Source organism: Lichenostomus cassidix, chromosome 2 (genome assembly GCF_008360975.1).
Source record: "Lichenostomus cassidix isolate B80296 chromosome 2, HeHo_3.0, whole genome shotgun sequence".
Lineage (NCBI taxonomy): Eukaryota > Metazoa > Chordata > Aves > Passeriformes > Meliphagidae > Lichenostomus > Lichenostomus cassidix.
In genome coordinates, this window is record NC_139482.1 from 4,908,617 (window position 1) to 4,929,393 (window position 20,777).

Here is a 20,777-nt window from a genome sequence, read left to right on the forward strand (position 1 = left end):
TGAGCTGGATTTTTTATTTTTTGTGCTTGTGTGTAAGCTTTGAAACATGTTGAGCTTGCCATGTGGGAAAAAGTTCTGTCAGTCCTGTGCTTGTCTGCACCCGTTTGCAGCAAGGGCACAAGAGTTTGGGGAGATATTTCTGCTCCTGGCTTAAAACTTGCTCTCATCACATTGTGCCTGAGTGCACAAAACCTCCTGTTAAGACACCAAAGTCCTGTTTCAAGGTGCAGATCCTCAGTGTGGTGGTGTGGTCAGGGAAATAAAGCTTAAAGTGTGTGTGAATCTAGAAGCTGCTTCTGCAGCTCTCATGCACCACATGCTGCCCTTGGGAGAATAGGATTTCAGCCCAACCATCAGGCTCCTGGGGGTGTTTCAGTGCTGCTTTGCTGCCCTGGACAGAAGCTTTGCATGAAGTTATTACCCCTGAACCCAAAGCAGAGCTGAGTGGCTTTCATGGTCTCATCATTCTGCATGGTCCTGCTTTAAGGGGTTGATTCATGTTGTCAGTGTTGGTCTCCTCCATTCTTCAGGAACTAAGTTTTAGACTTTACTCTTTCAAGAAAAGGATAAGAGAGGAAGCCACAATATGAATCCCTGCACGGACACATTGATTCTGTTTTTCTGAGGTTATTATCCTAAAACAGGAAAAACAAAGCTCCCATTGGTTGGAGAGTGGCAAAATTAATTCAGCATAATTTCCTGTGGGTCTAGCCTATTAATCTTTAACTCACCCTTCCAAGCCCATGGGCTCTCCCTGACCACTTTTGGGGCTAAATGGCAATGTGTGCAATGGCTTTTGAGGATTCCTTTCCATCCCTAAACTGATGGACATGCTGACTTCCAGCTCTCAGAATGGATAAGGGGTTGAGTTGCACCACAGAGGCACAAACTCTCACTGAGTTATGTTGCTTAGCTCTCAATTTCTATACGAGTTTAGTATGTCTGAAATATTCTGTCTCAAATGTGGTTGAAATTGGCCAATGGATTCAAAAGTTATTAGAAGGGATTAAAAGACAGACAGCATGACCAGATAAGCCTTTTTTCCTCAGGAAACTAGGCTAAAAAGGGAAAAAAAAACCAACCAAAAACTAGTGCAAGGACTCCTGTGATGTCCTCTCTGCATCCTGGCTTTTTTTCACTGTCTGGGGTAGTTAATGCTAAAAGCTCAGAGTATTTACAAAGGAGTGATGCAGCATAAACAGAAATGGCACTCTCCATTGCTCTGTTTATTTACACTACACCTGCAATATTGGATGTCATCATCCCACTGATGTGAGCCCTCCCACCAAGTCCCTGGGCTCAGCAGCTGAAATCTGGTGTGTGTGAAGTGGCTCAGTGTTGCCCATATCTGAGCACCCCTTGCCCACAAAAGGATTAAGCTGCCAGGAGACAAACCCCACGGATTTGTCCCTGTTTGTGGAGGGGCTGCAAGACAAGCCAAGTTATTTTTTATCCTTGAGCAAGTGATGAAGACTCTGCTGCTTCTCCTCAGTCAAGGTGTGAACATGGAAATATTTTAGTTGAGAAGGGAAAATAGGCTGTGTCTATCTAAGCCCCAAATATACCCCTGAGTGGCACTTTTCACAGTGGCTAACATTTTGCAGTCTAGAATCTGCCAGTGCAGCCAAGGTTTGCACATTCTGGGAGGTGGGGAAGCCCATGAGGTGCTTGTACTCTAAATAAGAGGATGCCACTTTGCAGGCACAGCAAAGCTGATGGCCCTTTGATCCCTGTGCACATCTCAGAGCAAACAATTGTGGTCCCATGATGCAGGGGGAGTGCTGGAAAGGGGTTGGTTTTGATGGAACTTTTATCTGAGAGAAGAGTGCTAGGACAAAAGTCAGCCTCAGTTGCAAGAAGAAAAATAGTTAAAGCCTGTGAAGGTATTAAGACCTGGAATTTAATTTCAAGCTAAAGACGGATATGTTGCTGGAGATGGATCTTGAAATGTGAAGGAAAGGTATGAGGTTAGGATCTGGAGTTCTGGTTATCTTGGCATTTCTAGCCCAATTTTCTGTGTTCCTGTTCTGTGTTCCTGTTTATATCACAGAGCTGGTACAGCTTTTCAAGCAGACACAGAAATCCAGAAATAAAAGGAATAGCTGTTTGTGAACTTGCCACCCCCATACACAAATCCAGTGAGCCAACTGGGCTGTAGTGTTCCTCCCTCCCTTCCTGCTCCTGTGACATCCCTGTTGTCCCAGTGCCTGACTTCTTCAAAGCATTGCTGGGGCCCACAGGGCAGCTTTGAAGAGCAGGATGGGGAATGAGCTCCAGTTGGCAGCCTGGTGAGGCTTTCTTGTGCCCCTGCACCAGCAGGGCTGGAGTTCTGGTAGTTTCTGAGCATTCTTAGGGAGGAGAGGTTTCATGGCTCAGAATCAGTGCTTTGAACTCTGTTTGGAGGAATCTGGAGGAGGTAGTGGGTAAAAGGGTTGTTTGAGATGATGGACACCTGATTCAGTCCACACCTGCCAGGAAGAGGTTTCACCTGGTGCTTGGTGGGGCTTTCAGACCTTCTGAGCATGTCCTGCCCAGCTCCTGGTGCAGCTGCACTTTCTATATGGGGAGACAGAGGATGATGAGCTGCAGGGAAAAAGCTTTGGAAAGATGGGATCCCTTCATCCTGCTGGTGGAATAGATAAATAACTTCACACACTGACCTGCTCTTTGTCAATCCACAGTGTGTTTGTCCAGTGCCTAGTGGCAAAATAACAATCTGCCAAAGAACAAAAAATAGCAACAGGATTTTTTTGGGCTGGGCTTCAATTTAGAGGCTCAAAATGTTTGTGCAGAGTTGGAAATCCTTCCTTGCCCTTCCTCCTCAGCTGGGCACTTAACATGGTGAAGGAATGCTTGATACCCTGCCTAGTCCTCAGGATTAGTAATTTACTTTTTTGTCTGTGTTAATCTAAAGCCCCTGACGATGCAGCAAAACTTCAGCCAAATTCCTGCTTGGAGGAGTCTGGGAGGAGGGAATTAATGTGATGTGTGTAACGAAGCACTGTGTTAAAAAGGGTCATTATCTGTGTGTATCCTGCTGTCCTGGAGGGACCAAGCTGCCTTTAGCTCTGCTCCATCAGGACTGTGCAGCTGGGGGGAAATTCCCTGTCCCACTGCAGGCAGGAAAAGCAGCTCTGTGTCAGAAAGCAGCTTCCCAGCTGAAATCTGACATTCCCTCTGCTCTTGGGAGCTGCAGATCTGCTGCCTTTTGGTGACTTGCTCTCCAGAGGCTGAGAAAAGGCAGTTTCTGCCCCTGCTTGTGCTGGGCTGGTTTTTGGGAGATGTGGGTGCACGCTCTGTGCTCCAGGAGTCAATCACTGCCCACTCCCAAAGTTCCCAATGCCCATCACAAATTACTTTGTCTCTACCCAGGCCCTGATACCCTGGCAATGCATATTCTGCACAAGGTTCTGCCAGATGCTTTTCCCACCCCAACCCCCCACTGGAACAAGCTCACACCCGTTGTTTTCCTTTGCTTCTAATTTGTGGTGATTTATTTTCCTTCCGGTGGTTGATAGAACCTAACTCTGACAGACTCCTTATAGCAGCTCCCTCCCACCCTCCTCATTCTCGTTCTTCTTGAAATTGCCATTATTTCATCCCTCTGGGGCACCAGCTAAGGCTACCCTGATGATGGATGCTGCCAGACCAGATGCATAAATATTAAGAGAGGCGGAAAGAGCCAGACCTGCAATTTCTTTGTGCAGAGCAGTGATGGGGATGCTGTCCTTACAGCTGGCCAACACAGCTGCAATCTGAGCTCCAGGTTTAAAATGCTGTGGAGGATGGTTAAACTGAGGCTTTAACTGAGGTTAAGCAGTTTGTGGTCAGAAAGAGAAGCAAACATGCTGGTTATATTTGAAATTTTGACTAGACTGCTAATGGGTTTGTTCAGAACACTGGGCTGGCCTCTAAATGCATATTGTACCTTGTCTAAATTCTGATGCTGGTAGTGCAAGGCACTTTTGCTATTAGATGATATTTGCATAGTTTTCTGAATCTTGATGTGCAAATATTGGACCCTAGAAATGATTATGCTATCAGTCTGGGGTGTGATTCTTGCAGTGCAGCATCAAACATCACTTGCCCATGTGACCACCTTAATAAAAAAGTATGGGATTGCCTGGAATTGCCAGATGTTTGGTGCTATCAGAAATATTCAGATACTGGAAGAACAAAAAATCTTGATTAATGCTGAGTTAGCTGTCTCTCCTCTAATGCTGCTTCCAGTTCAATGGACGTCTTGATAATGGTGTTTGATCTGAAGGCCACAGACTTATTGATGGTCACAGATCAAAATACCATCCCTCCTAATAAATTATGCTTCTGTCTTTCTGCTAAGATGTGCAGCAAGGAACAACATCTATAAAAGCAAGGGGAAAACCTGAGCAGTCCCAACAAAGACTCATAGCACCACTGCTCAGGGTAAGAGCAACAGGGTTGAAGTACATTTCCAGAGGGGAAATCTGGAGAATGCAAATTTGACACTGTCAGTGCATTTTAGTTTTGGACCCCACAGCACAATAAGGCTCATGATATTTCTAGAGAATGCCACATTAAAATTTTCCTTCCTTTCTGTATTCTTCTGCCCATTTATCCCACCTTGGATCAGATGCAGTTTTGGAAATTTGAGATATGTAGTTCAGAGATAGTCTTCTTACAGCTCAGGGTTGTAGCTAATAGTGCCAAAAGTTTTTGATTGATTAAAATCAGGTTAATGTTCACAGTCTCCAAAACATCAACTTTCTATTATTAACAGAGAGTACTGAGGGCAAGGGCAACTGGTGTGGTCACACAAAGATCTCAATAGCCCTGCACCCAATCCCAGCTATGAAAGCTGACATTTTGTAAAATCAGGGACTATAAATGTAAAATAATCCTCATCTTGCTAGAGGTGGTCTCTCAAGATTTGCATGGAGTATCCTGGTGATATTACTACTTTTGCAAGGATCTCACTTTGTCACTTCTCATGCTCGTCAGGAAAAAAAAAATCATCAGTTTAACATTTTCCAAGACTATTAGCTTTCAACAAAAAAAGTGCAAATTACCTTCCTCTATTTAAAACTAATGATCAGGGCCCATTATATCCTCTGTAGTAGGAAGATTGGAAGACATCACATCTCAGACCATACAAAAAAACTCTCTGAAATTCCAATATTCCACACTTCGCTCTACAAACTCCAGCAAATCCCAACATCCAGCTGTTTGTAGAGTCCATGTGTTTCCTGAAGATGAAAACTTTTGCTTTGTGGCAACCCATGAGCATCCATTAAAGCTCAGATGGTGGATCAGAGCAGATTGTGTGGTGCTGCCCATCTGCCCATCGGATACCCAGGCTTACTTTTTAATAAGAGCAAGGAGCTGGATGTAATGTCATTCAGTCATAATTCTTGGCAGTTGCTATAGTTCATATGTTTACTGGAAGCTGAAGCTTTGGAGCATTTTCTCTTCACGCTTCCTGCACTAGTGCTTGGGGTTTTTTTCTCAGCTGAGCTCTCAGGGTCCCAAATCCCTGTTTACTAGGGCAGGAACCATGAGTCCAGTGGAGTGTTTAATGGGGGAATGATACTGAAAAAAGGTGAACAAGTCTAGGGACACCCACCTGGGCAGTGGATGTTTGTAAACTCAGGTGGATTTTAGATGTTTTGAGGAGGACAGGGAGATAACTTTCCTGGGTATGAAATGCTGGGGCTATCAGGGAGTTGATGGACTCTCCCTTTCAGAGAAGGTGGGTTGTGTCAGACTGACCTGGGAGAAGGCAGCTCTTTCTGCTGTCTAAAGTTGACTGCAGTGAACTCATCTGTCAGCCATTTAAGGGTTGATCTCAGGCTTGAAAGCACAGCTTGAAACAAAGGGGATTACAGGTCAGCTGGAGTCAGGGGAGAGTTTCTAGTTGGTTCATCCCCAAAACTTCCTTGTACCACATGCTGTCTCAGCCACATGGACACCTCAGGAGAGTGCTGAAGGAAGTATGTCCATCCCCAGGCCTGTTGTCCACTCCCTGTGCCTTGGCACTGAGTGTTCAGCATCCTGTTCACCTAAGTCAGGCTGGCATGTGCTCCCAGCCATGAAATGAGGGCAGTGCTCCTTGCTGTGCAGTGATGAGGGTGAAGAGATGTTCCTGGGGCTTCACAGCTCTTCATGTGGGCTTTGGAAGCTGCAGGGAGGATGATTTCCTGGCTCTTCTGGGGCAGCCCTGAAATGCAAGAGACAAGATGCACAAGTCTCCCTCATTTCTTCTTTTCCCATTGCTTCCATCTCAATTTGTGATGTAAGAAAGCAATAGCAGAGGATGCCTCCCTCCCTCCCTCTTAAAACCCCAGCCTCCTGAATAAGCTGACAAACTCTGGAGTTTCCCCTCAGGAAGGTGACATGGTATAAAATTTCTTCTAGGACAAGACTCCTTCTTTTAATAAAAGCCCCATTTAAATAACCAAAGTCCCAGAGCCGAGATGCAACTGGCCCATGTGCCCAGGAGAGCATTTCAGAATACTTTTACCCAACAGTTGGTCTGAGATCAAACAGACTTGGCATTGCTCTGTTTCCTGGATAACACGCCATCATTATTTATTCATCTGAATCAAAGTGCTTGATGTTTTCATGCTATCAGTTAGGCAGAGCCATATCGTCTGCCTCCCCCTTTTTTATTAATTTGTTGTGTTTCAAGAAAGTTTTGAAGCTGTTGCAGTGGGAAATCCATAGCTTAAGTGGCAGCTTGCTCATCTTTTATTTATTTTTGTAATAATCCCGTTGTTACTCATTCGAAGCTCCAAAAGATCCTTGTCTTCAGTCAAAAGTTTTATGTTTGGATGAGGCTGCAATGATGACTTGTAGAAGAAAAGCATGTTTTCCTGGGTTTGAATAGGTGTTGTCACTTTTTTTTTTTTTGCTTTGTGATTTAAAGAGATATAATGTATTTGGTCAAAACCAAATAATTTCCAAATTCATTTTTATATATGCTTAAGATGACTATGTAAAATTCCTGATTTTTTTTCATGTTTTTAAAAACACAAAGAAAGAAAAGTCAAGCTAGTGGGAGAACCAGCAATGGGGTGTGATTAGGGTGATTTCTGGCCTGTTTCCCATCATTCTTGGAGAGAAAGTATTTCTTTCCCCCATTTATGAAAAATGGTGATTTTCTCTGATAAATCTGTTCCCTTTTCAGTTTGGAGGCTTCTTTGTTGCAGGAAGAAATTTGTAACTCAAAGTAGACGCTCTTTACTTAAATGCTTCTCTATTGGAAAAGCATTTTTCCATAGAAATAGGGTTTCAATAGGAAATTTGCAGTCAGCTGTTCCACATGACAGGCAATGCTGCTCTCCCTTCCCCTACAAAGGGTGGTTTCATACAGAACCTGCACTTCTGCATATCCATACCAGTGCTGTGGTTTTATAAGCACATTTCCCTATTTTGAAATGTTTTCCTGTCTCCTGTTTTTGTGTAAAACATCCTCACAAAGAGGGAGGATGATTAATTGGAAACTACAGAGGAAACTACAAAATCAATTGCACTCAAAGAAGTGTCTAATGTAGAAACTAAACAAATAAAAACCCCCAGAGAATTATATTTTTTCCCCTCTCCTTATTCAGTCATCAGACTTAACTGTTACTTGGAAGATTTTTCTGAAACTGAACTATAACCTTTTATATTTAACCTTATTGGTGCTCAGCTGCACATTATCTGTGAACACAACAAACAATATTACAAAAATACCTGGAAACTGTCTTGATGGACTGCAGAGTTATTGGGACCATTTACACCAAAAGGAGTTCTGCTCCCCAAACTCATTGAGCTTCTTTATAAAATTAATCCATAAGATTTTCTGCCCAGAAATAACTGTGAAATGACTGAACTTTAAAACATAAGACATCTTTTATGCTAAACCTCACGGAAGAATAATCTCTTGATAAATTTAGTTTTAAAGTAACGGAAGCATAGATGATTGCAATTCTATTTTTAGACATGCACAGGGAAACTTCTGTATTTTGTTTGTAGGGAAGCCAGTTTAAGTCACAACCTCCAAATGCAGATGGGGGTGTGAGAACAAGCAGAGTCAGTGTGGTCAACAGCCCTGGCCCTGGGTTTGGAGGCAGTTTTGTGAAGATGAACTCAGATTATGAATAACAAATACAAGTAGACCAGGCATTGAGATGCATTTTGGGTATGTAAGGAGAAAGGAGTTAAGGTAAATCAGAACTCTTCTTTTTAGCCAGCGTGAGGCTAAATGTGAAGCATGTGAACTGGGATTTCCCATTACTTTGTTAATGTGAATATTCAATTTAATTTCAGTTCATCTGGGAGAATTACAAATTGTAAGAATTGAGAGGATCAGTAATGCTTTTAATGGTCTGATCTTTCAAGCTTGATGTTCTTCTGCTTGAGCCTCAGGGCTGGCTTGCAGGCTCTCCTGTGAGCTTTGTGATGGCATTTCCCACAGCTCTCTTTGCCAGCAACATCCCTGTGGGGGACAGAAAGGTGAGGCAGAAGTCAGACTCGATGATCTTGGAGGTCTTTTCCAGCCTAAATGATTCCATGATTCTAAGTCATGCTGAAGCTCAAGACTGCAGTGCAAAGCTCCAATCTGCTCTGCTGTGACCATGTCTTCCAGGACATCCTTCAGTTTCTTTGCAGCTCAGTGACTTGGAGAAAAGTGAGAGGCATGATTGCCATAGAGGATGGTGGGGATTAACCTTGTGTGGCTGCCAGGTGCCCAGCAAGCTGCTCTCTAACTGCATCCTCCTCAGAGTGGATTAACCCACCATAGATGGTTATTGAGCAATCTAATATACAATAGTCCTATATAAAGGATGGTTGATAGGCCCCTGGAGGGTGTGAAATATATCTGGAGATGTGCACAAGGGGAATCTGTGAAATCCCATCCAAATTTGCCTCTTTTCTTTCCCCCACTTCATTTCTCTCTTCTTTGGCAGTAGAGATAGACTGGAGAGAGCTGGGATCCAAGACAGCATTTCTGGAGTTAGCAGTTTTGGGAATAATTTTGGAAGGAAAGTAGATACAAGAAAGAAAATTTTGGAGGCAGGCTAAACACTTGTGTGGGAAGAGAAGAATAGTGCCATCCCACTTGTTCTGCTTTTAAAATCACTATAGACTTTGTTATGTTCTGCAAGACAAGCCCAAGCCTGGAGCAGGAAAGTGGCTGTGAAGTGGGACAGATGTGCACTTTCAGCTCTGTTTTGGATTGTTTCATTGTGATCCTCCAGGAGTCATGGCTGCCACCAGCCCACATTTCACTCCACTTTTAAAAATATTACCTCAAAACAACTTCTGCCCATGTAACTGCACAATCCAAATATCAAACACCCCTATAATCTGTAGAAACAAAATGTTAAGACAGAAAATATTTTGTGGATTTGTGAGTCTGGTGAGTCTGACAGCATCAGGATAACCTGTGTGACCCCCTTTCTGGGAACAATGTGGTTGTCATTGGCTAATTAAATGTATTCTGTTTGTTGAAACTGAGGATCTATATCATGTTCTGAAGTAATTGTGTGCACTGGAGAGCTGTTGTAGAAGTGTTAGGGTTTGCCATGAGCTGGAATGGAGCAACCCCATGGTCCATCCCTTTACCATTTAACACAGGCAGCTGCTCTCCATTTTTGAGAAGAGTCAAGGCAGAAGAAAAATTAACACACATCACACACCTTGCATCATATTCCCCACTGGTCTGAATTTTGGGGGAGTCATCTCCCAGTCCCAGAGCCCCTGCTCTGTCAGAGAAAAGCAAACATGCAAATGCAGACATGCAGTTCACAGGTACCTGCAGGCACACATCAACACCGAAATTTTGGCATCGCAATAAACAAATTGAATCATCAGAAGCTGTGCTAGGGTCTGAAGCATAGTTTATCTCTCTGAAGTAGACATTGAAAACAGGAGAGATGACTCATGCCCTAGCAGTGCCTATTTCTCCCTGAATGTGTAACATCCTGCTCTTCCTTGGTTTGGCTAATCTATTCCAATCCATCAGAGAAGCTAAATTTTTGTTGATTCATTCTATTCTGAGAATATGAGGCTATTTCACGACAGTTGCATGTCCAATACATATATTTTTTTATTCAAAAATATCTAGAACACAATATTTGACCTGTCTAAGCTTAGGAACTACACTTAGGATGGATAAAAATGAAGGTGCATATATAGAGGAGCAGGCAGTAGTTGAATTATTAGACTTGTAGGCAGAATAAAACTCTATAAATCTGATCAAAATCTTCCTTTGCCTTGTCAAATTTTTATTTTTAGTTGAAATTTTCTTGAAAAAATGAAAAGAAAATCTAAATGTCCAAACAATACAACCATTTCTGTATCATTTTAGGACCCTGTCAGGGTAGGTGTTGTTATACCTCATAGACATAATGCCATCTGGGAACTCTTAACCCAAATATTTATATGTATCCAGGAAAAGATTAGCTCAAGGTATTGGATGATCTCTCAGTGGAATTGCTGTTTATCACTGCTGTTGGTAATCACAGGATCATATCACAGAATGGCTTGATTTGGGAGAGACCTTAAGGATCATCTCATTCCAACCCCTCTGCCATGGGCAGGGACACCTTCCACTAGGCCAGATTGTTCAAAATCCCCTCCAGCCTGGCCTTGGACTCTTCTAGGGATCCAGGGGCAGCCACAGCTTCTCTGGTCACCCTGTGCCAGGGCCTCCCCACCCTCACAGGGAAGAATTTCTTCCTAATATCAAATCTAAACCTACTCAGTTTCAGTTTAAGGCAAATCCTTCTTGTTCTCTCTCTACATGTGGTTGTCTAAAGCCCCTCCACCTCTCTTGGAGCCCCTTTAGGCACTGGGAAGTTCTCCAAGTTCTTCCTGGAGCCTTTTTTTCTCTTCTCTTCTCTTCTCTTCTCTTCTCTTCTCTTCTCTTCTCTTCTCTTCTCTTCTCTTCTCTTCTCTTCTCTTCTCTTCTCTTCTCTTCTCTCTCTTCTCTCTTCTCTTCTCTTTTCTCTTCTCTCTTCTCTTCTCTTCTCTTCTCTTCTCTTCTCTTCTCTTCTCTTCTCTTCTCTTCTCTTCTCTTCTCTCCTCTCCTCTCCTCTCCTCTCCTCTCCTCTCCTCTCCTCTCCTCTCCTCTCCTCTCCTCTCCTCTCCTCTCCCTCTCCTCTCCTCTCCTCTCCTCTCCTCTCCTCTCCTCTCCTCTCCTCTCCTCTCCTCTCCTCTCCTCTTTCATCCTGTCTTCAGAAAAGATGTTCTCCAGCCCTCTGACCATCTCTGTGGCCCTGCTTTGGATCTGCTCCAACAAGCCCAAGTTATCCCCATGTTGAGGGTCCCAGATGTGGATGGAGAGCCCCAGGTGAGGTCTCACCAGAGCTGAACACCTTCTTCACCTGCTGGTCATACTTCTCATGATGCAATGCAGGACATGGTTGGCTTTCTGGGCTAACCAAGTAATGAAAAGTTATTTTTAGGAACAGTGTTGAGTTTTTTCTTTCAGGAAGTCCAAGCAAGTTCCCACATTATGGAGCTAGCGCATTTTCCATTTAGAAAACACCCTGCATTGATACCACCATCAGATATTTCCCTTTCACAGGCCACTTGATGTATTATTTTCTGGTTAACTCATTGACTGTTTGGTCCCATAAGCTAAATTAAGCAAGGAGCCACAGCAGGGTTTGCAATACTGGGCCTCTATTGTATCCTTGCAGTGCATTTTGCCTCAGGCCCAATTGAGTATTACCAACCACTCAAGCATGCACCGTTGACACATAAATGCATGTTTGGATGTAGCCTGTTAGTAAATGCAATGTCCCCAGCAGTTTTGTTTGGATGATTATATTATTGCTAATTAACAGAAAATGTCATGACTTTTGGAATAGAATTGTTTGTGCAATGAGTTATTTGCTCTGAAAAATTCTCCCATGTAAAAAGATGAGGAAATTATACAGGGGAGAACGGGAGGAATGCTCAGGGTTGCCACAGGGTTCTGAGAAGCCTGAGTTTCATTGACATCAGGGGGACATAGCCAAAACCACTTCTGGTAATGTGACTCATATACCTCCAAAATTATCCACGTTCACCACACTTTAAATGTTCATCACTATTTGCTCAGATGCACTTTGGGTTTTAGTTAGTGTCAGGAGAAATAAAATTTAATTCAGCTAACTTACCAGCAAAATGTAGTAGCTGGAAGGTGGCAATCTTGGTGATAACATTAAAAGGCTACTAGATATTTAAAAAAAAAAAACAATGAACAATCCCTAGCTGCTCTGCCTCCATGTTTCTGTCAGACTAATTTACATAATGGTTTAGAGCATTATGTAATTCAAATCAAATCACTGTCAGTCACCACCCGGATCCATTGCATCTTTTCCATGGAGCTACGCTGGGCAGCTGAAGTAAACTTCTTTGAAAGGAATGACAGAAATCAAATACTTCTGCCTCTCCAACGCCAGGGGTCTGACCCACTGCCTACTGCAGTCACACAAAATATTCCCCTTGACTGACATGAGCCGAGGATTGCACCCCCAGAACCCATGTAAGCTCTTAACTCTGATTCCTAAACTTGGCAAACAAACCCAGGCGGTTTTCAATCGCAAACAGGCAGAATATCCCTCCTCTCTGGACAGCAATAATCTCTGTCTCTCGGGGGGAGGAGTGGGGGGTGGTGAAATCTCCTCCATCAGAGTGGAGGAGCCACTAGCTTTATCCAAATAGTATTGTCAAATTTGCAGTGCACTAAATAATGAATCAAATCTTCAATATAGCCCAGCAAGCAGCAACTCCCTGATAGATTCCCTGTTATCCTTCCTTCCTGAGTCTCTATCGCCATTACCAGGAAAGATAATTTTCCAAGTGCACTTCCAAATCTGTGACTTTTTCTTTTTTCTCCTTTGTATTTTGTTGCAAAAGCACTGAAAATGTTAGCCAGTAGCTGGGGGCTCTGTTAGCCCCAAACACAATCCAAAAACCACAAACAGAGACCTTGCATCCTTGTCCAGGGAATCCACCATCCCAGAGATGCTTTGCATGGGACAGAGAGGAGAATAAAGTAGTAGTGACAAAATCTCACAGAATTGGTGTGAATGTCACTTGAGAGTTATTGCTCTGGGCTAGGACAGGTTTGTGGAAAGGTTATGTTGGCTTGGAATAAAGTAGGTGGGAGGATGAGATCATTTTCCTAGCTAAAGCATAGGAAAGGGATAGAGGTGGATGGGGAAGGGTGGGAAGCTGGGTGTGTTGTAGGTGTGTGGATAGGGTGGAGTTCAGTGAAGGAGGTGGCTGTGGAATGAAGTGCTCCTGCAGTTGCAGTCAGCAGGACCTGCTGTGTCACCTCACATCAGCCAGATTCTGGAGGGGCACCTGCCTCCTCCCACACCTTCACTCTGTATGATTTGGGTCTGTCTCTCCCAGCCTTTCACATCCAGTTTTTCATGACCCTTCACCTCAGCCTCTTTTTATTTCTGTCACTTGAAAGGAGGCAAACCGAAATAGCTCTATTCACTATTAAAAATGAAGTTTAGTTGTTATGTCATGTTTGTCTCTTAATTCAGTGCTGCCATTGTGAAAGAGGCCCTGGCTTTGCTTACAGAGTTTCATCCATCTTTCTTAATGTAAACATGTCAGTTCTGATGATTGGCTGTTATGAGTCTGTTTGTTTTCTTCTGATGAAATGTGTCTCCATAACTTAGATGGGAGGAGATCAGGAAAGCCTTACCTATAACTGTGGTAATACATCAGACAGCTTTCCAGACGTGGCTCCTTCTTCCCTAGAAGCATGAAGCCAAGATTTTGCTGTCTAGCCTAAAGCTACCTCCTTTCTGTGGCATAACCATCCCATAAAGGCTTCAGAATATATTTTAATAGCTGTTTTACAGCTTCCTATATCCGTCTGTATGTCTTTACAAAACACTCTGTGAATAAAATGGACCAGATTTGATATATTTTATTCATGTGAGTATTCAAAGCACCGAATGGTGTGAGCACTGTATATTATGTTTGGCACAACATGGAGTTCTCTGGTAGATTTCTTATTTCATGTTCAAAAGCTAGTGTCTGCATCCTGAGCTGAAAACATCCCTCTTCCTTGGTAGCTCTTTCCAAGCTCTGTTGGTTCAGAGTAGCAAAGGAGAAATCTTTCCCTGCATCTGAAGGCTGAGTAGTTTATAGTAAAATAACTCTGAGGCCAATTTCTAGTTAATTAAAACAGACATGAAAACCTGTTGGGTGCAGAGAATTATAATTCTCAGCAAAATAAAGAGATGTGCATTGGTAACTATGATGTGCTGCTTCCCTCTTGCTTATTTATGTCATTTGGTTGCAGCATAATTTGATATAAAAACACCTGCAAAAAAAGCAGAATATTTTTAGCTCACTAAAAATATATATTTTATCATAAGAGAAGACTTAGTGCCAGCATTTAATTCTTGGCATGACATTTGTCATGCCCAAATTCCCTTTCAATATCAGGATGAAATCTTCTGAATTCATTTCCTTTTTGCACATGTTGGCTTTCTGAAGACTTTATTTTTTCAATAAGTCATTGGCAATGTCAGAATGCCATGATTCTGATGAGTGAGGAGCCAGCAAAACTCATTAAACTGGATTTAAAAGAAGACACTGCGTAGGCAGAGCTGGTTGTGATGAAAGCCTTGCAGGTCTGTGACTCTGAAATCTTGTTTTTGACGTTTTGTGCTGATTTGGTTTGTTTTTCCCCCACAACGTGAACGCAATGAGTTCTCTTCCATATTTATTTCTGCCCCTGGTCAGCAGCCATGGTGAACAACAGGGCTCGTTTTAGGAAATGTGTTATGCAATGTCATATCAACCTGCAGCTTTGCCTTGTGCCATGGGCAGCCAGAGGAACTTTGGCTCACATCTCCCCCTGTGTCAGCTTGGCCTGGTTTCAACACTGTGCCTGGCCTAGGAGAACCTCAAGAGCTAAAAATTTCAGCCATTTCCATCAGATTTTTGTGGAATACAAAGTTTTTCCCCTGCAGACCAGCCTGGTCCCCACCAGGCACTGGATCCTCCAGCTCCCCTCTTTGCACCTTCACCTCAGAGCTCACCCAGCAAGGTGTTTCTGGATGAACAAACATTTACAGATTGTTTTCACAGGTTGCAAAAAGCTTGGGGTTCTCCAGCTCCCTGCAAGCTTGGTTACCTTCTAGGCCATTAGTTTAATACCTCAATTACACACCCTGTGTTTTTCATGCTCTGGTGTGAAGGTGCTTTTTTTAAAAAAAATATTTCTAGCCAAATATTCCTAATCCTAAAAGATTGATTCTCCAGGTGTGACTTCCCTGGGCAGAGCTGTGCTGATTTATGGCAGCTGGAGATGTGGCTGATTGTATGTGTTTAGAAAGTGTGCTACAAAAACAACCTTTGTTTGTGGTCTTGAAAAAATTATGCCTGTTGGAAAAAAAAATAAATAAACCAGATATCAGCTTAAGCAGAAGTAATGAGTGCACTGTGTAAAATTTCAAGGACTGTCTTGATGTGAGCACACAGGACCTCAAAGTGTGTGCTAACAGCAACTGAAATTTTTCAGTTAAAAGAGAATTTCCCATGACACCTTCCCTCACTGTGAAATGTAAACTGTGGCATAAACATAAGTGAATTAAGTCTCAAAAGGTTGTTTGTTTGTTTATTTGTTGTCAGTAAAATTGTAAAGTGTGTCTCAGTCACCTAGACTCCTTTAGCTTCTTGATCTTTTTACAGAATGTCTTTATTTGATCTTAATTAAACACAGGATTTCTCCATTACTTCATGGTTGGACTAAAACTTCCATGCCATCCTGTATCAACTTGTAGCCTTTTTAAATATGATTAAATGTTTGTGTTTATGTATAAATTTAGGCATATGAATTTATTAACCCAGACCAGTGACGTTAAATTAGATGTGTCATTGTTCCGTTCTTTATTCCCCTAGCCTATTATTCTCGTGTTTTGCTGTGCTCTGCAGGTCAAAGGAAAATGCCAAAGAGATTATATGGAAAAGGAGTGTGTGTGGGGGAAAGATGACTGTGCTCCATGAAGTCTCAAGCATTGAAAAGAAACCCATCCACATGACTGTTCTTGTTACCACAGCAGTTAGGAACGCAAAATCTTTATTTAGCCACAAACATTTCTTAAACAAAAGGAGAATTTGGGACTCTAGATTTGTATTTTGTAAGTTTTAGCTGAACTGAAGTGAAAGCATTCCTCTCCCCAGCCGGTGGTCAGTGTGGCCTCATGGAAATCAATAGAGGTAGATGAGTTCAGTCCTACTCAAGATGACCATGTCTGATGCCTTTAGCCTGTAAAAGCCACTTTCACAATGTTGATCTTCCAGTTTGGCTCCTTTATTACCATTGCCAGGTGTCTGAAATACAAGCAAATCCTTGATACAACAGAGGAGCTTGCAGGGCATGCAGGTGATGTTCTGAGAACCTGAAAGGTCATCTGGAGTGGCTGAAACCCATGACAGTAAGGTTAAAGCTGCAATAGAAAACAGCATTTATCCTTCTGAATAAATACAGGTGCTAGCAATACCTAATTTGTTTGTACTGCTCTCACTTCTTGCCATGCCGAAGAAAGAATTCATCTCAGGGCTTTATTTTCATATGCACGTTTTGTTTACATAACCAGTGAGTTTTATCAGCAAGAACCGATGCTAACTGACAAAGCAAGAGGGAAATTTTCATTCTATGCATGGTGATATCACAGAAACAATGTGTTTGAAGCCTTGTACTTCAAAAATATGCCTGTGAGGAATGGAAAAATCCAGGCTCATATTGTAAAAACGTGAGTCACAACAGCTATTATCTCTTAAGAAATGGCATTCCAGCTCTTTGATTCAGTCATTGATGATTTCCCTTTTTAACTTGTGGTGCTTTCTTACCCTTTTAAGAAACATCTGGGCTAACCCTGGCTATTTGTAGAAATGTTTGCAATTCACAGATTGAAAGAAATTAGACATGGAAAGGACCCGTGAAATTATCTTGTCCATTTCCTGAAAGCAAATGAAATTGAAAAAGAATTTTTAAAAAATATATATATATAAAAAGATGTGGAAGTTTTGCTTATGTACTATATGAAAACAAAACACGTCAGGAATTTTCATTTGTAAGGGTGTTGAAACGTACTTTTTGTGAAAAGAAAAATTAAATAGCATGACTAGCAAAAGCTCTAATGAAGTTTTTGTAGGATTTTCCAGTTCTTTCTAGGCAGCTACCTTTCTGGAACTTGCAGATAAAACTGAAAAGATCTGGTTTTGACCAGTTTGAATTTGATTCAATTTTATAATAAGAGAGAGCTTTAAGCAAAAATAATTCCCTTTAGAAAAAATAATTAAAACTTCTGATGTTGATTAGGTTTTTGGGGCTATTTTATCTCCCTCACCATCCCCTGTCCTTTTTTTTTTTCCTATTTTTGAAAGAAGATTTTACTAGTTCTGTTGCCAGAATGGCTTTTCTTGGAAGTCTTTAAGGCAGTCTGTAAGGATAAAGCACACAACAGCAGAGGATGAATTTCTTGAGGCTGGTAGGCTGGGAAGAGTGTTAAAATAGGACAAACAGAAGTAGCCTTTTTTGCTTGCACCCATGTTCATGAGCCAGAGGCAGCATCTTTGTGTTTAAAACCATTTTTATGGACCTTTTGCCCCTGCAATGTGATTTCATTCAAAGTTTCTCCACTCATATTATTAGAGAAAGCAAGCAGTCATTGCCCATTCACTACCTTTACAGAGCTAAGGATCATCTGGAGCCCAACTAACATCCCTCAGACTTCTCCTCTCTGGTTTAGAGACCTCATCTGTGCCCTTCCAGCAGCACTGATCAGCCACTGGCTTTTGTTGTCCCCTTCAGCACCCAGACGGCTTTCATTCTGGAGAAACAAAAATGGAAAGGACAAAAAGCCTCGGAGAATTCTCTGGCCACCTGTATTGATGTCATTTATAGAAAGTGAAATTCTATTTGCTGGCATTGCTGCTGAGTCACAAAGCGTTGAGCATAAGAAATTCGATTTGTGGGAAAGCTTCTAATTTCCTGTTTTTCAGGGGGAAGGGGATAAAACAAATGACATGGAGGGGAGAGGGGAAAGAATAAGGAGAATAAATCTAACAAAAGAAGAATGTCAGAATAGCCCAAACTCTAGGAAGGATAATTCATTTTAGCCCTGCTTGCTCAAACCAGCAATGTGGAGTATAATGTGCAAGCATCAGTAAATCATTCCTGTGTGATAGACTGTGATCAATGACAATTTAATGAATTCCTTTTAAAATGAAGTCAGAATAGGAGAAACAGTAGTTATTTGAAAGTGTCCTCTACTCAGAGAAATTGAGTCAATAAATATGCTCTTTGTCATGCAGAGTCCAGTTAAAGTCCTGTTTGCTAACAAAAATGCTGTCATCACAGAGCCTAATAGACGCAAACTATCTGGAACTATCCATTGTAAATAGACAAATACCATCTGAAAGCAGAGAACAACAGTTGTGGCTGAACAAAGAATGGGATCCTGCACACGTTGCTGAATGAAAGAGGGTAGCCCACCTCAAAATCTACTATTTTGTTTGTCACCCGTGTGTATTCTGATGGAGTATGAATGGTCTGGTGGTGGCAAAAATACAAGGTCTGTGTTTCTTCTGTGAAATGAGTTTTAATTGTTGTGGAATGAGGGCTTCTCTCCCTGGAAAAACATGCCTCTAAAGTCACTTTAAATTGCAAAATACAGCTTCAGTGAACTTGGATGGATTTGTGCAGGCTACTAGAGCAGGGATAAGCTTCACCCTGTTTAAAACAGTAATTTTACATTACTTTTCCCAGCTATCCATGTTGTTTAGTGCAGATACAAGAAGGCTTTTTGTTCGGCTGTGCTTTTCACGCTTGGTTTTATTCATGTAAGTTGAGGAGATGTGGCAATTCCTACTTGTTTTCATTCAGGCAGAGACTGGAAGTGCTAACACTGAGGTACCATCAGGACAAGACGATCAAACTTCACAGGTTTGGGTTCGAATCATAGAATAAAAGAGTATCCTGGTTTGGAAGGCATAAGGATCCTCAAGTCCAACTCCTGGATATTCAAATTGATGTTGGATGAAAGGAGCTTGGTTTTCAGGTGTGATGAACTGGCAGCAGTGGCTATGCAGCTTCTTGGAAGCTTGGAATGCTCTCATGAAGGTCCCAGAGCTTTTCCAGGCTCATTTGCGCTTCCAGCATCCTTCAGATTTCAGGGGGTGGAGGAAAAGAAAATGCTCATAAGTCTAGACAGATATCTTGAAGATGGTATTTCCTGTCCCAAAGGAAAATGAAAATTATGTTGCAGAAGCCTAAGACAGAGATTATGAAGATTTTTTTTTTGGATTTAAGAATCTAAACTTGACCCTTCACTCTTTAAATTTGGAATAGAACAGCTGGGGCATTTTTAGATTTTGCATCATGTGGCCAGACATCGGCTGATTTAAATCTGCCTTGCAGTGATCTTAGGCACATTGTTCATCCACTCCCTGTGCTGCATTTTCAGAAATGAGTTAGGAATCCAAATCTCTGTGGCTTTCAATGAAACTCAAGCTTGTGTGAATTTAAGTTCCTTCTTAGTTTGTATTTAGGATCCCAAATGACTGAAAAACAGAAAAATATTCCACAACCCATCTTTAAAGTCTGTTTAGCTTTGATCATGTGTGATTCCTTACTGAAATTACAGTCTCAGTAATTTTTATTTCCTTGATGTTCTATTAACCACATAAAAACAGATGAGGAGTTTCCTGATAATAGATAACAAGTTATTTGGGGGTTGGGTTTGGGTTTTTTAATTCTTATGGCTTTGTTCTTTCTTCTTGCTTTTCTTGTGCCACTAACCTTTGGTAATTTCATTTCAGCTGTTTCCACTACTAGGAGTAAAGACCAGTAAAGACAAAGCAGGATGAAAAGATGGCTGACTTCTTGTTACCACCGGGTACTAACAGCTTCCACCGGTTCACGCCCGAGTCCTTGGCTGCCATCGAGAAGCGAATCGCGGAGAAGCTCGCGAGGAATGCCAAGCAGGAATACAGAGAGCAGCTGGGAGAAGAGGAGAAGCCTCAGCCCCAGTTTGATCTGCAGGCTTGCAAGAAGCTGCCCGATATCTATGGGACTGTTTCTCCAGAGCTCATCGGGGAGCCCTTGGAGGACCTCGACCCTTTCTACAATGATCGTAAGGTGAGCACCATCCTGCTAAAGCACAGCCACTGTTCTGAGTGCTCTGGTTTTTATCTTTCTGCAGCCAGTAAAAATATTTCTTTCCCAGATTAAGGATCAGAGTGTTGGCATGAGCAGGGCTCCCAGAAAACTGCTGAGCAGGAGGGCAAAGAGGGATAAAAAGCATAATTTAAACTTGTGTGTTTTCAGATAACCCTGAGTATGAATATACAATATCTGAAAAGAGCAGAGCAGTAGCTGAGTTAATTTAAGCCAGAGGTTTTTATCTGCCCTATCTTGCCTTCTGCATGAGCTGTGACTCTTCACAGGTCTGTTGTTTATCTCTTAAGCCCCTTAATGTTAAGGGCTTCTGGGTGACTTGAGCCTCATGCGAGCACTCGGCACAAGAGCAGGAGGCACCTTCACAGCCCTTCCTGGAGAGCAGCAGCTCTGTTCCTGCTGAGGAAGAGTAAAACTCCCCATAAGATGACCAAAATAGAGCTGAAGGGAGGTGTGAGCAGCATGAGCAGTGCTGGCACTTTGCAGAAGGGTGAACTTCATCCCAAAGCAAGCATCACCTGATGAGGGATCACGTGCAGGCTGGACCAGAGCCACAGCAGGGCAAACAGCTTCTGTCAAAAGGCTGTTGACAGCAGAGCTGGGC

The 20,777-nt window shown here is 42.3% G+C and overlaps 1 protein-coding gene across 7 annotated transcripts in view; it reads left to right on the top strand.

Annotated features, from left to right (window-relative positions):
- LOC146440753 (sodium channel protein type 5 subunit alpha-like) overlaps positions 1-20,777 on the top strand; it is a 209,788-nt gene that overhangs the window by 20,678 nt on the left and 168,333 nt on the right. For all 7 annotated transcript variants that reach the window (XM_085050201.1, XM_085050194.1, XM_085050197.1 and 4 more), the window contains exon 2: positions 19,816-20,134. In XM_085050201.1, the coding sequence (XP_084906327.1) occupies positions 19,868-20,134 (267 nt within the window). In that variant the 5' untranslated portion in view covers positions 19,816-19,867. The remainder of the gene's footprint in view (positions 1-19,815; positions 20,135-20,777) is intronic.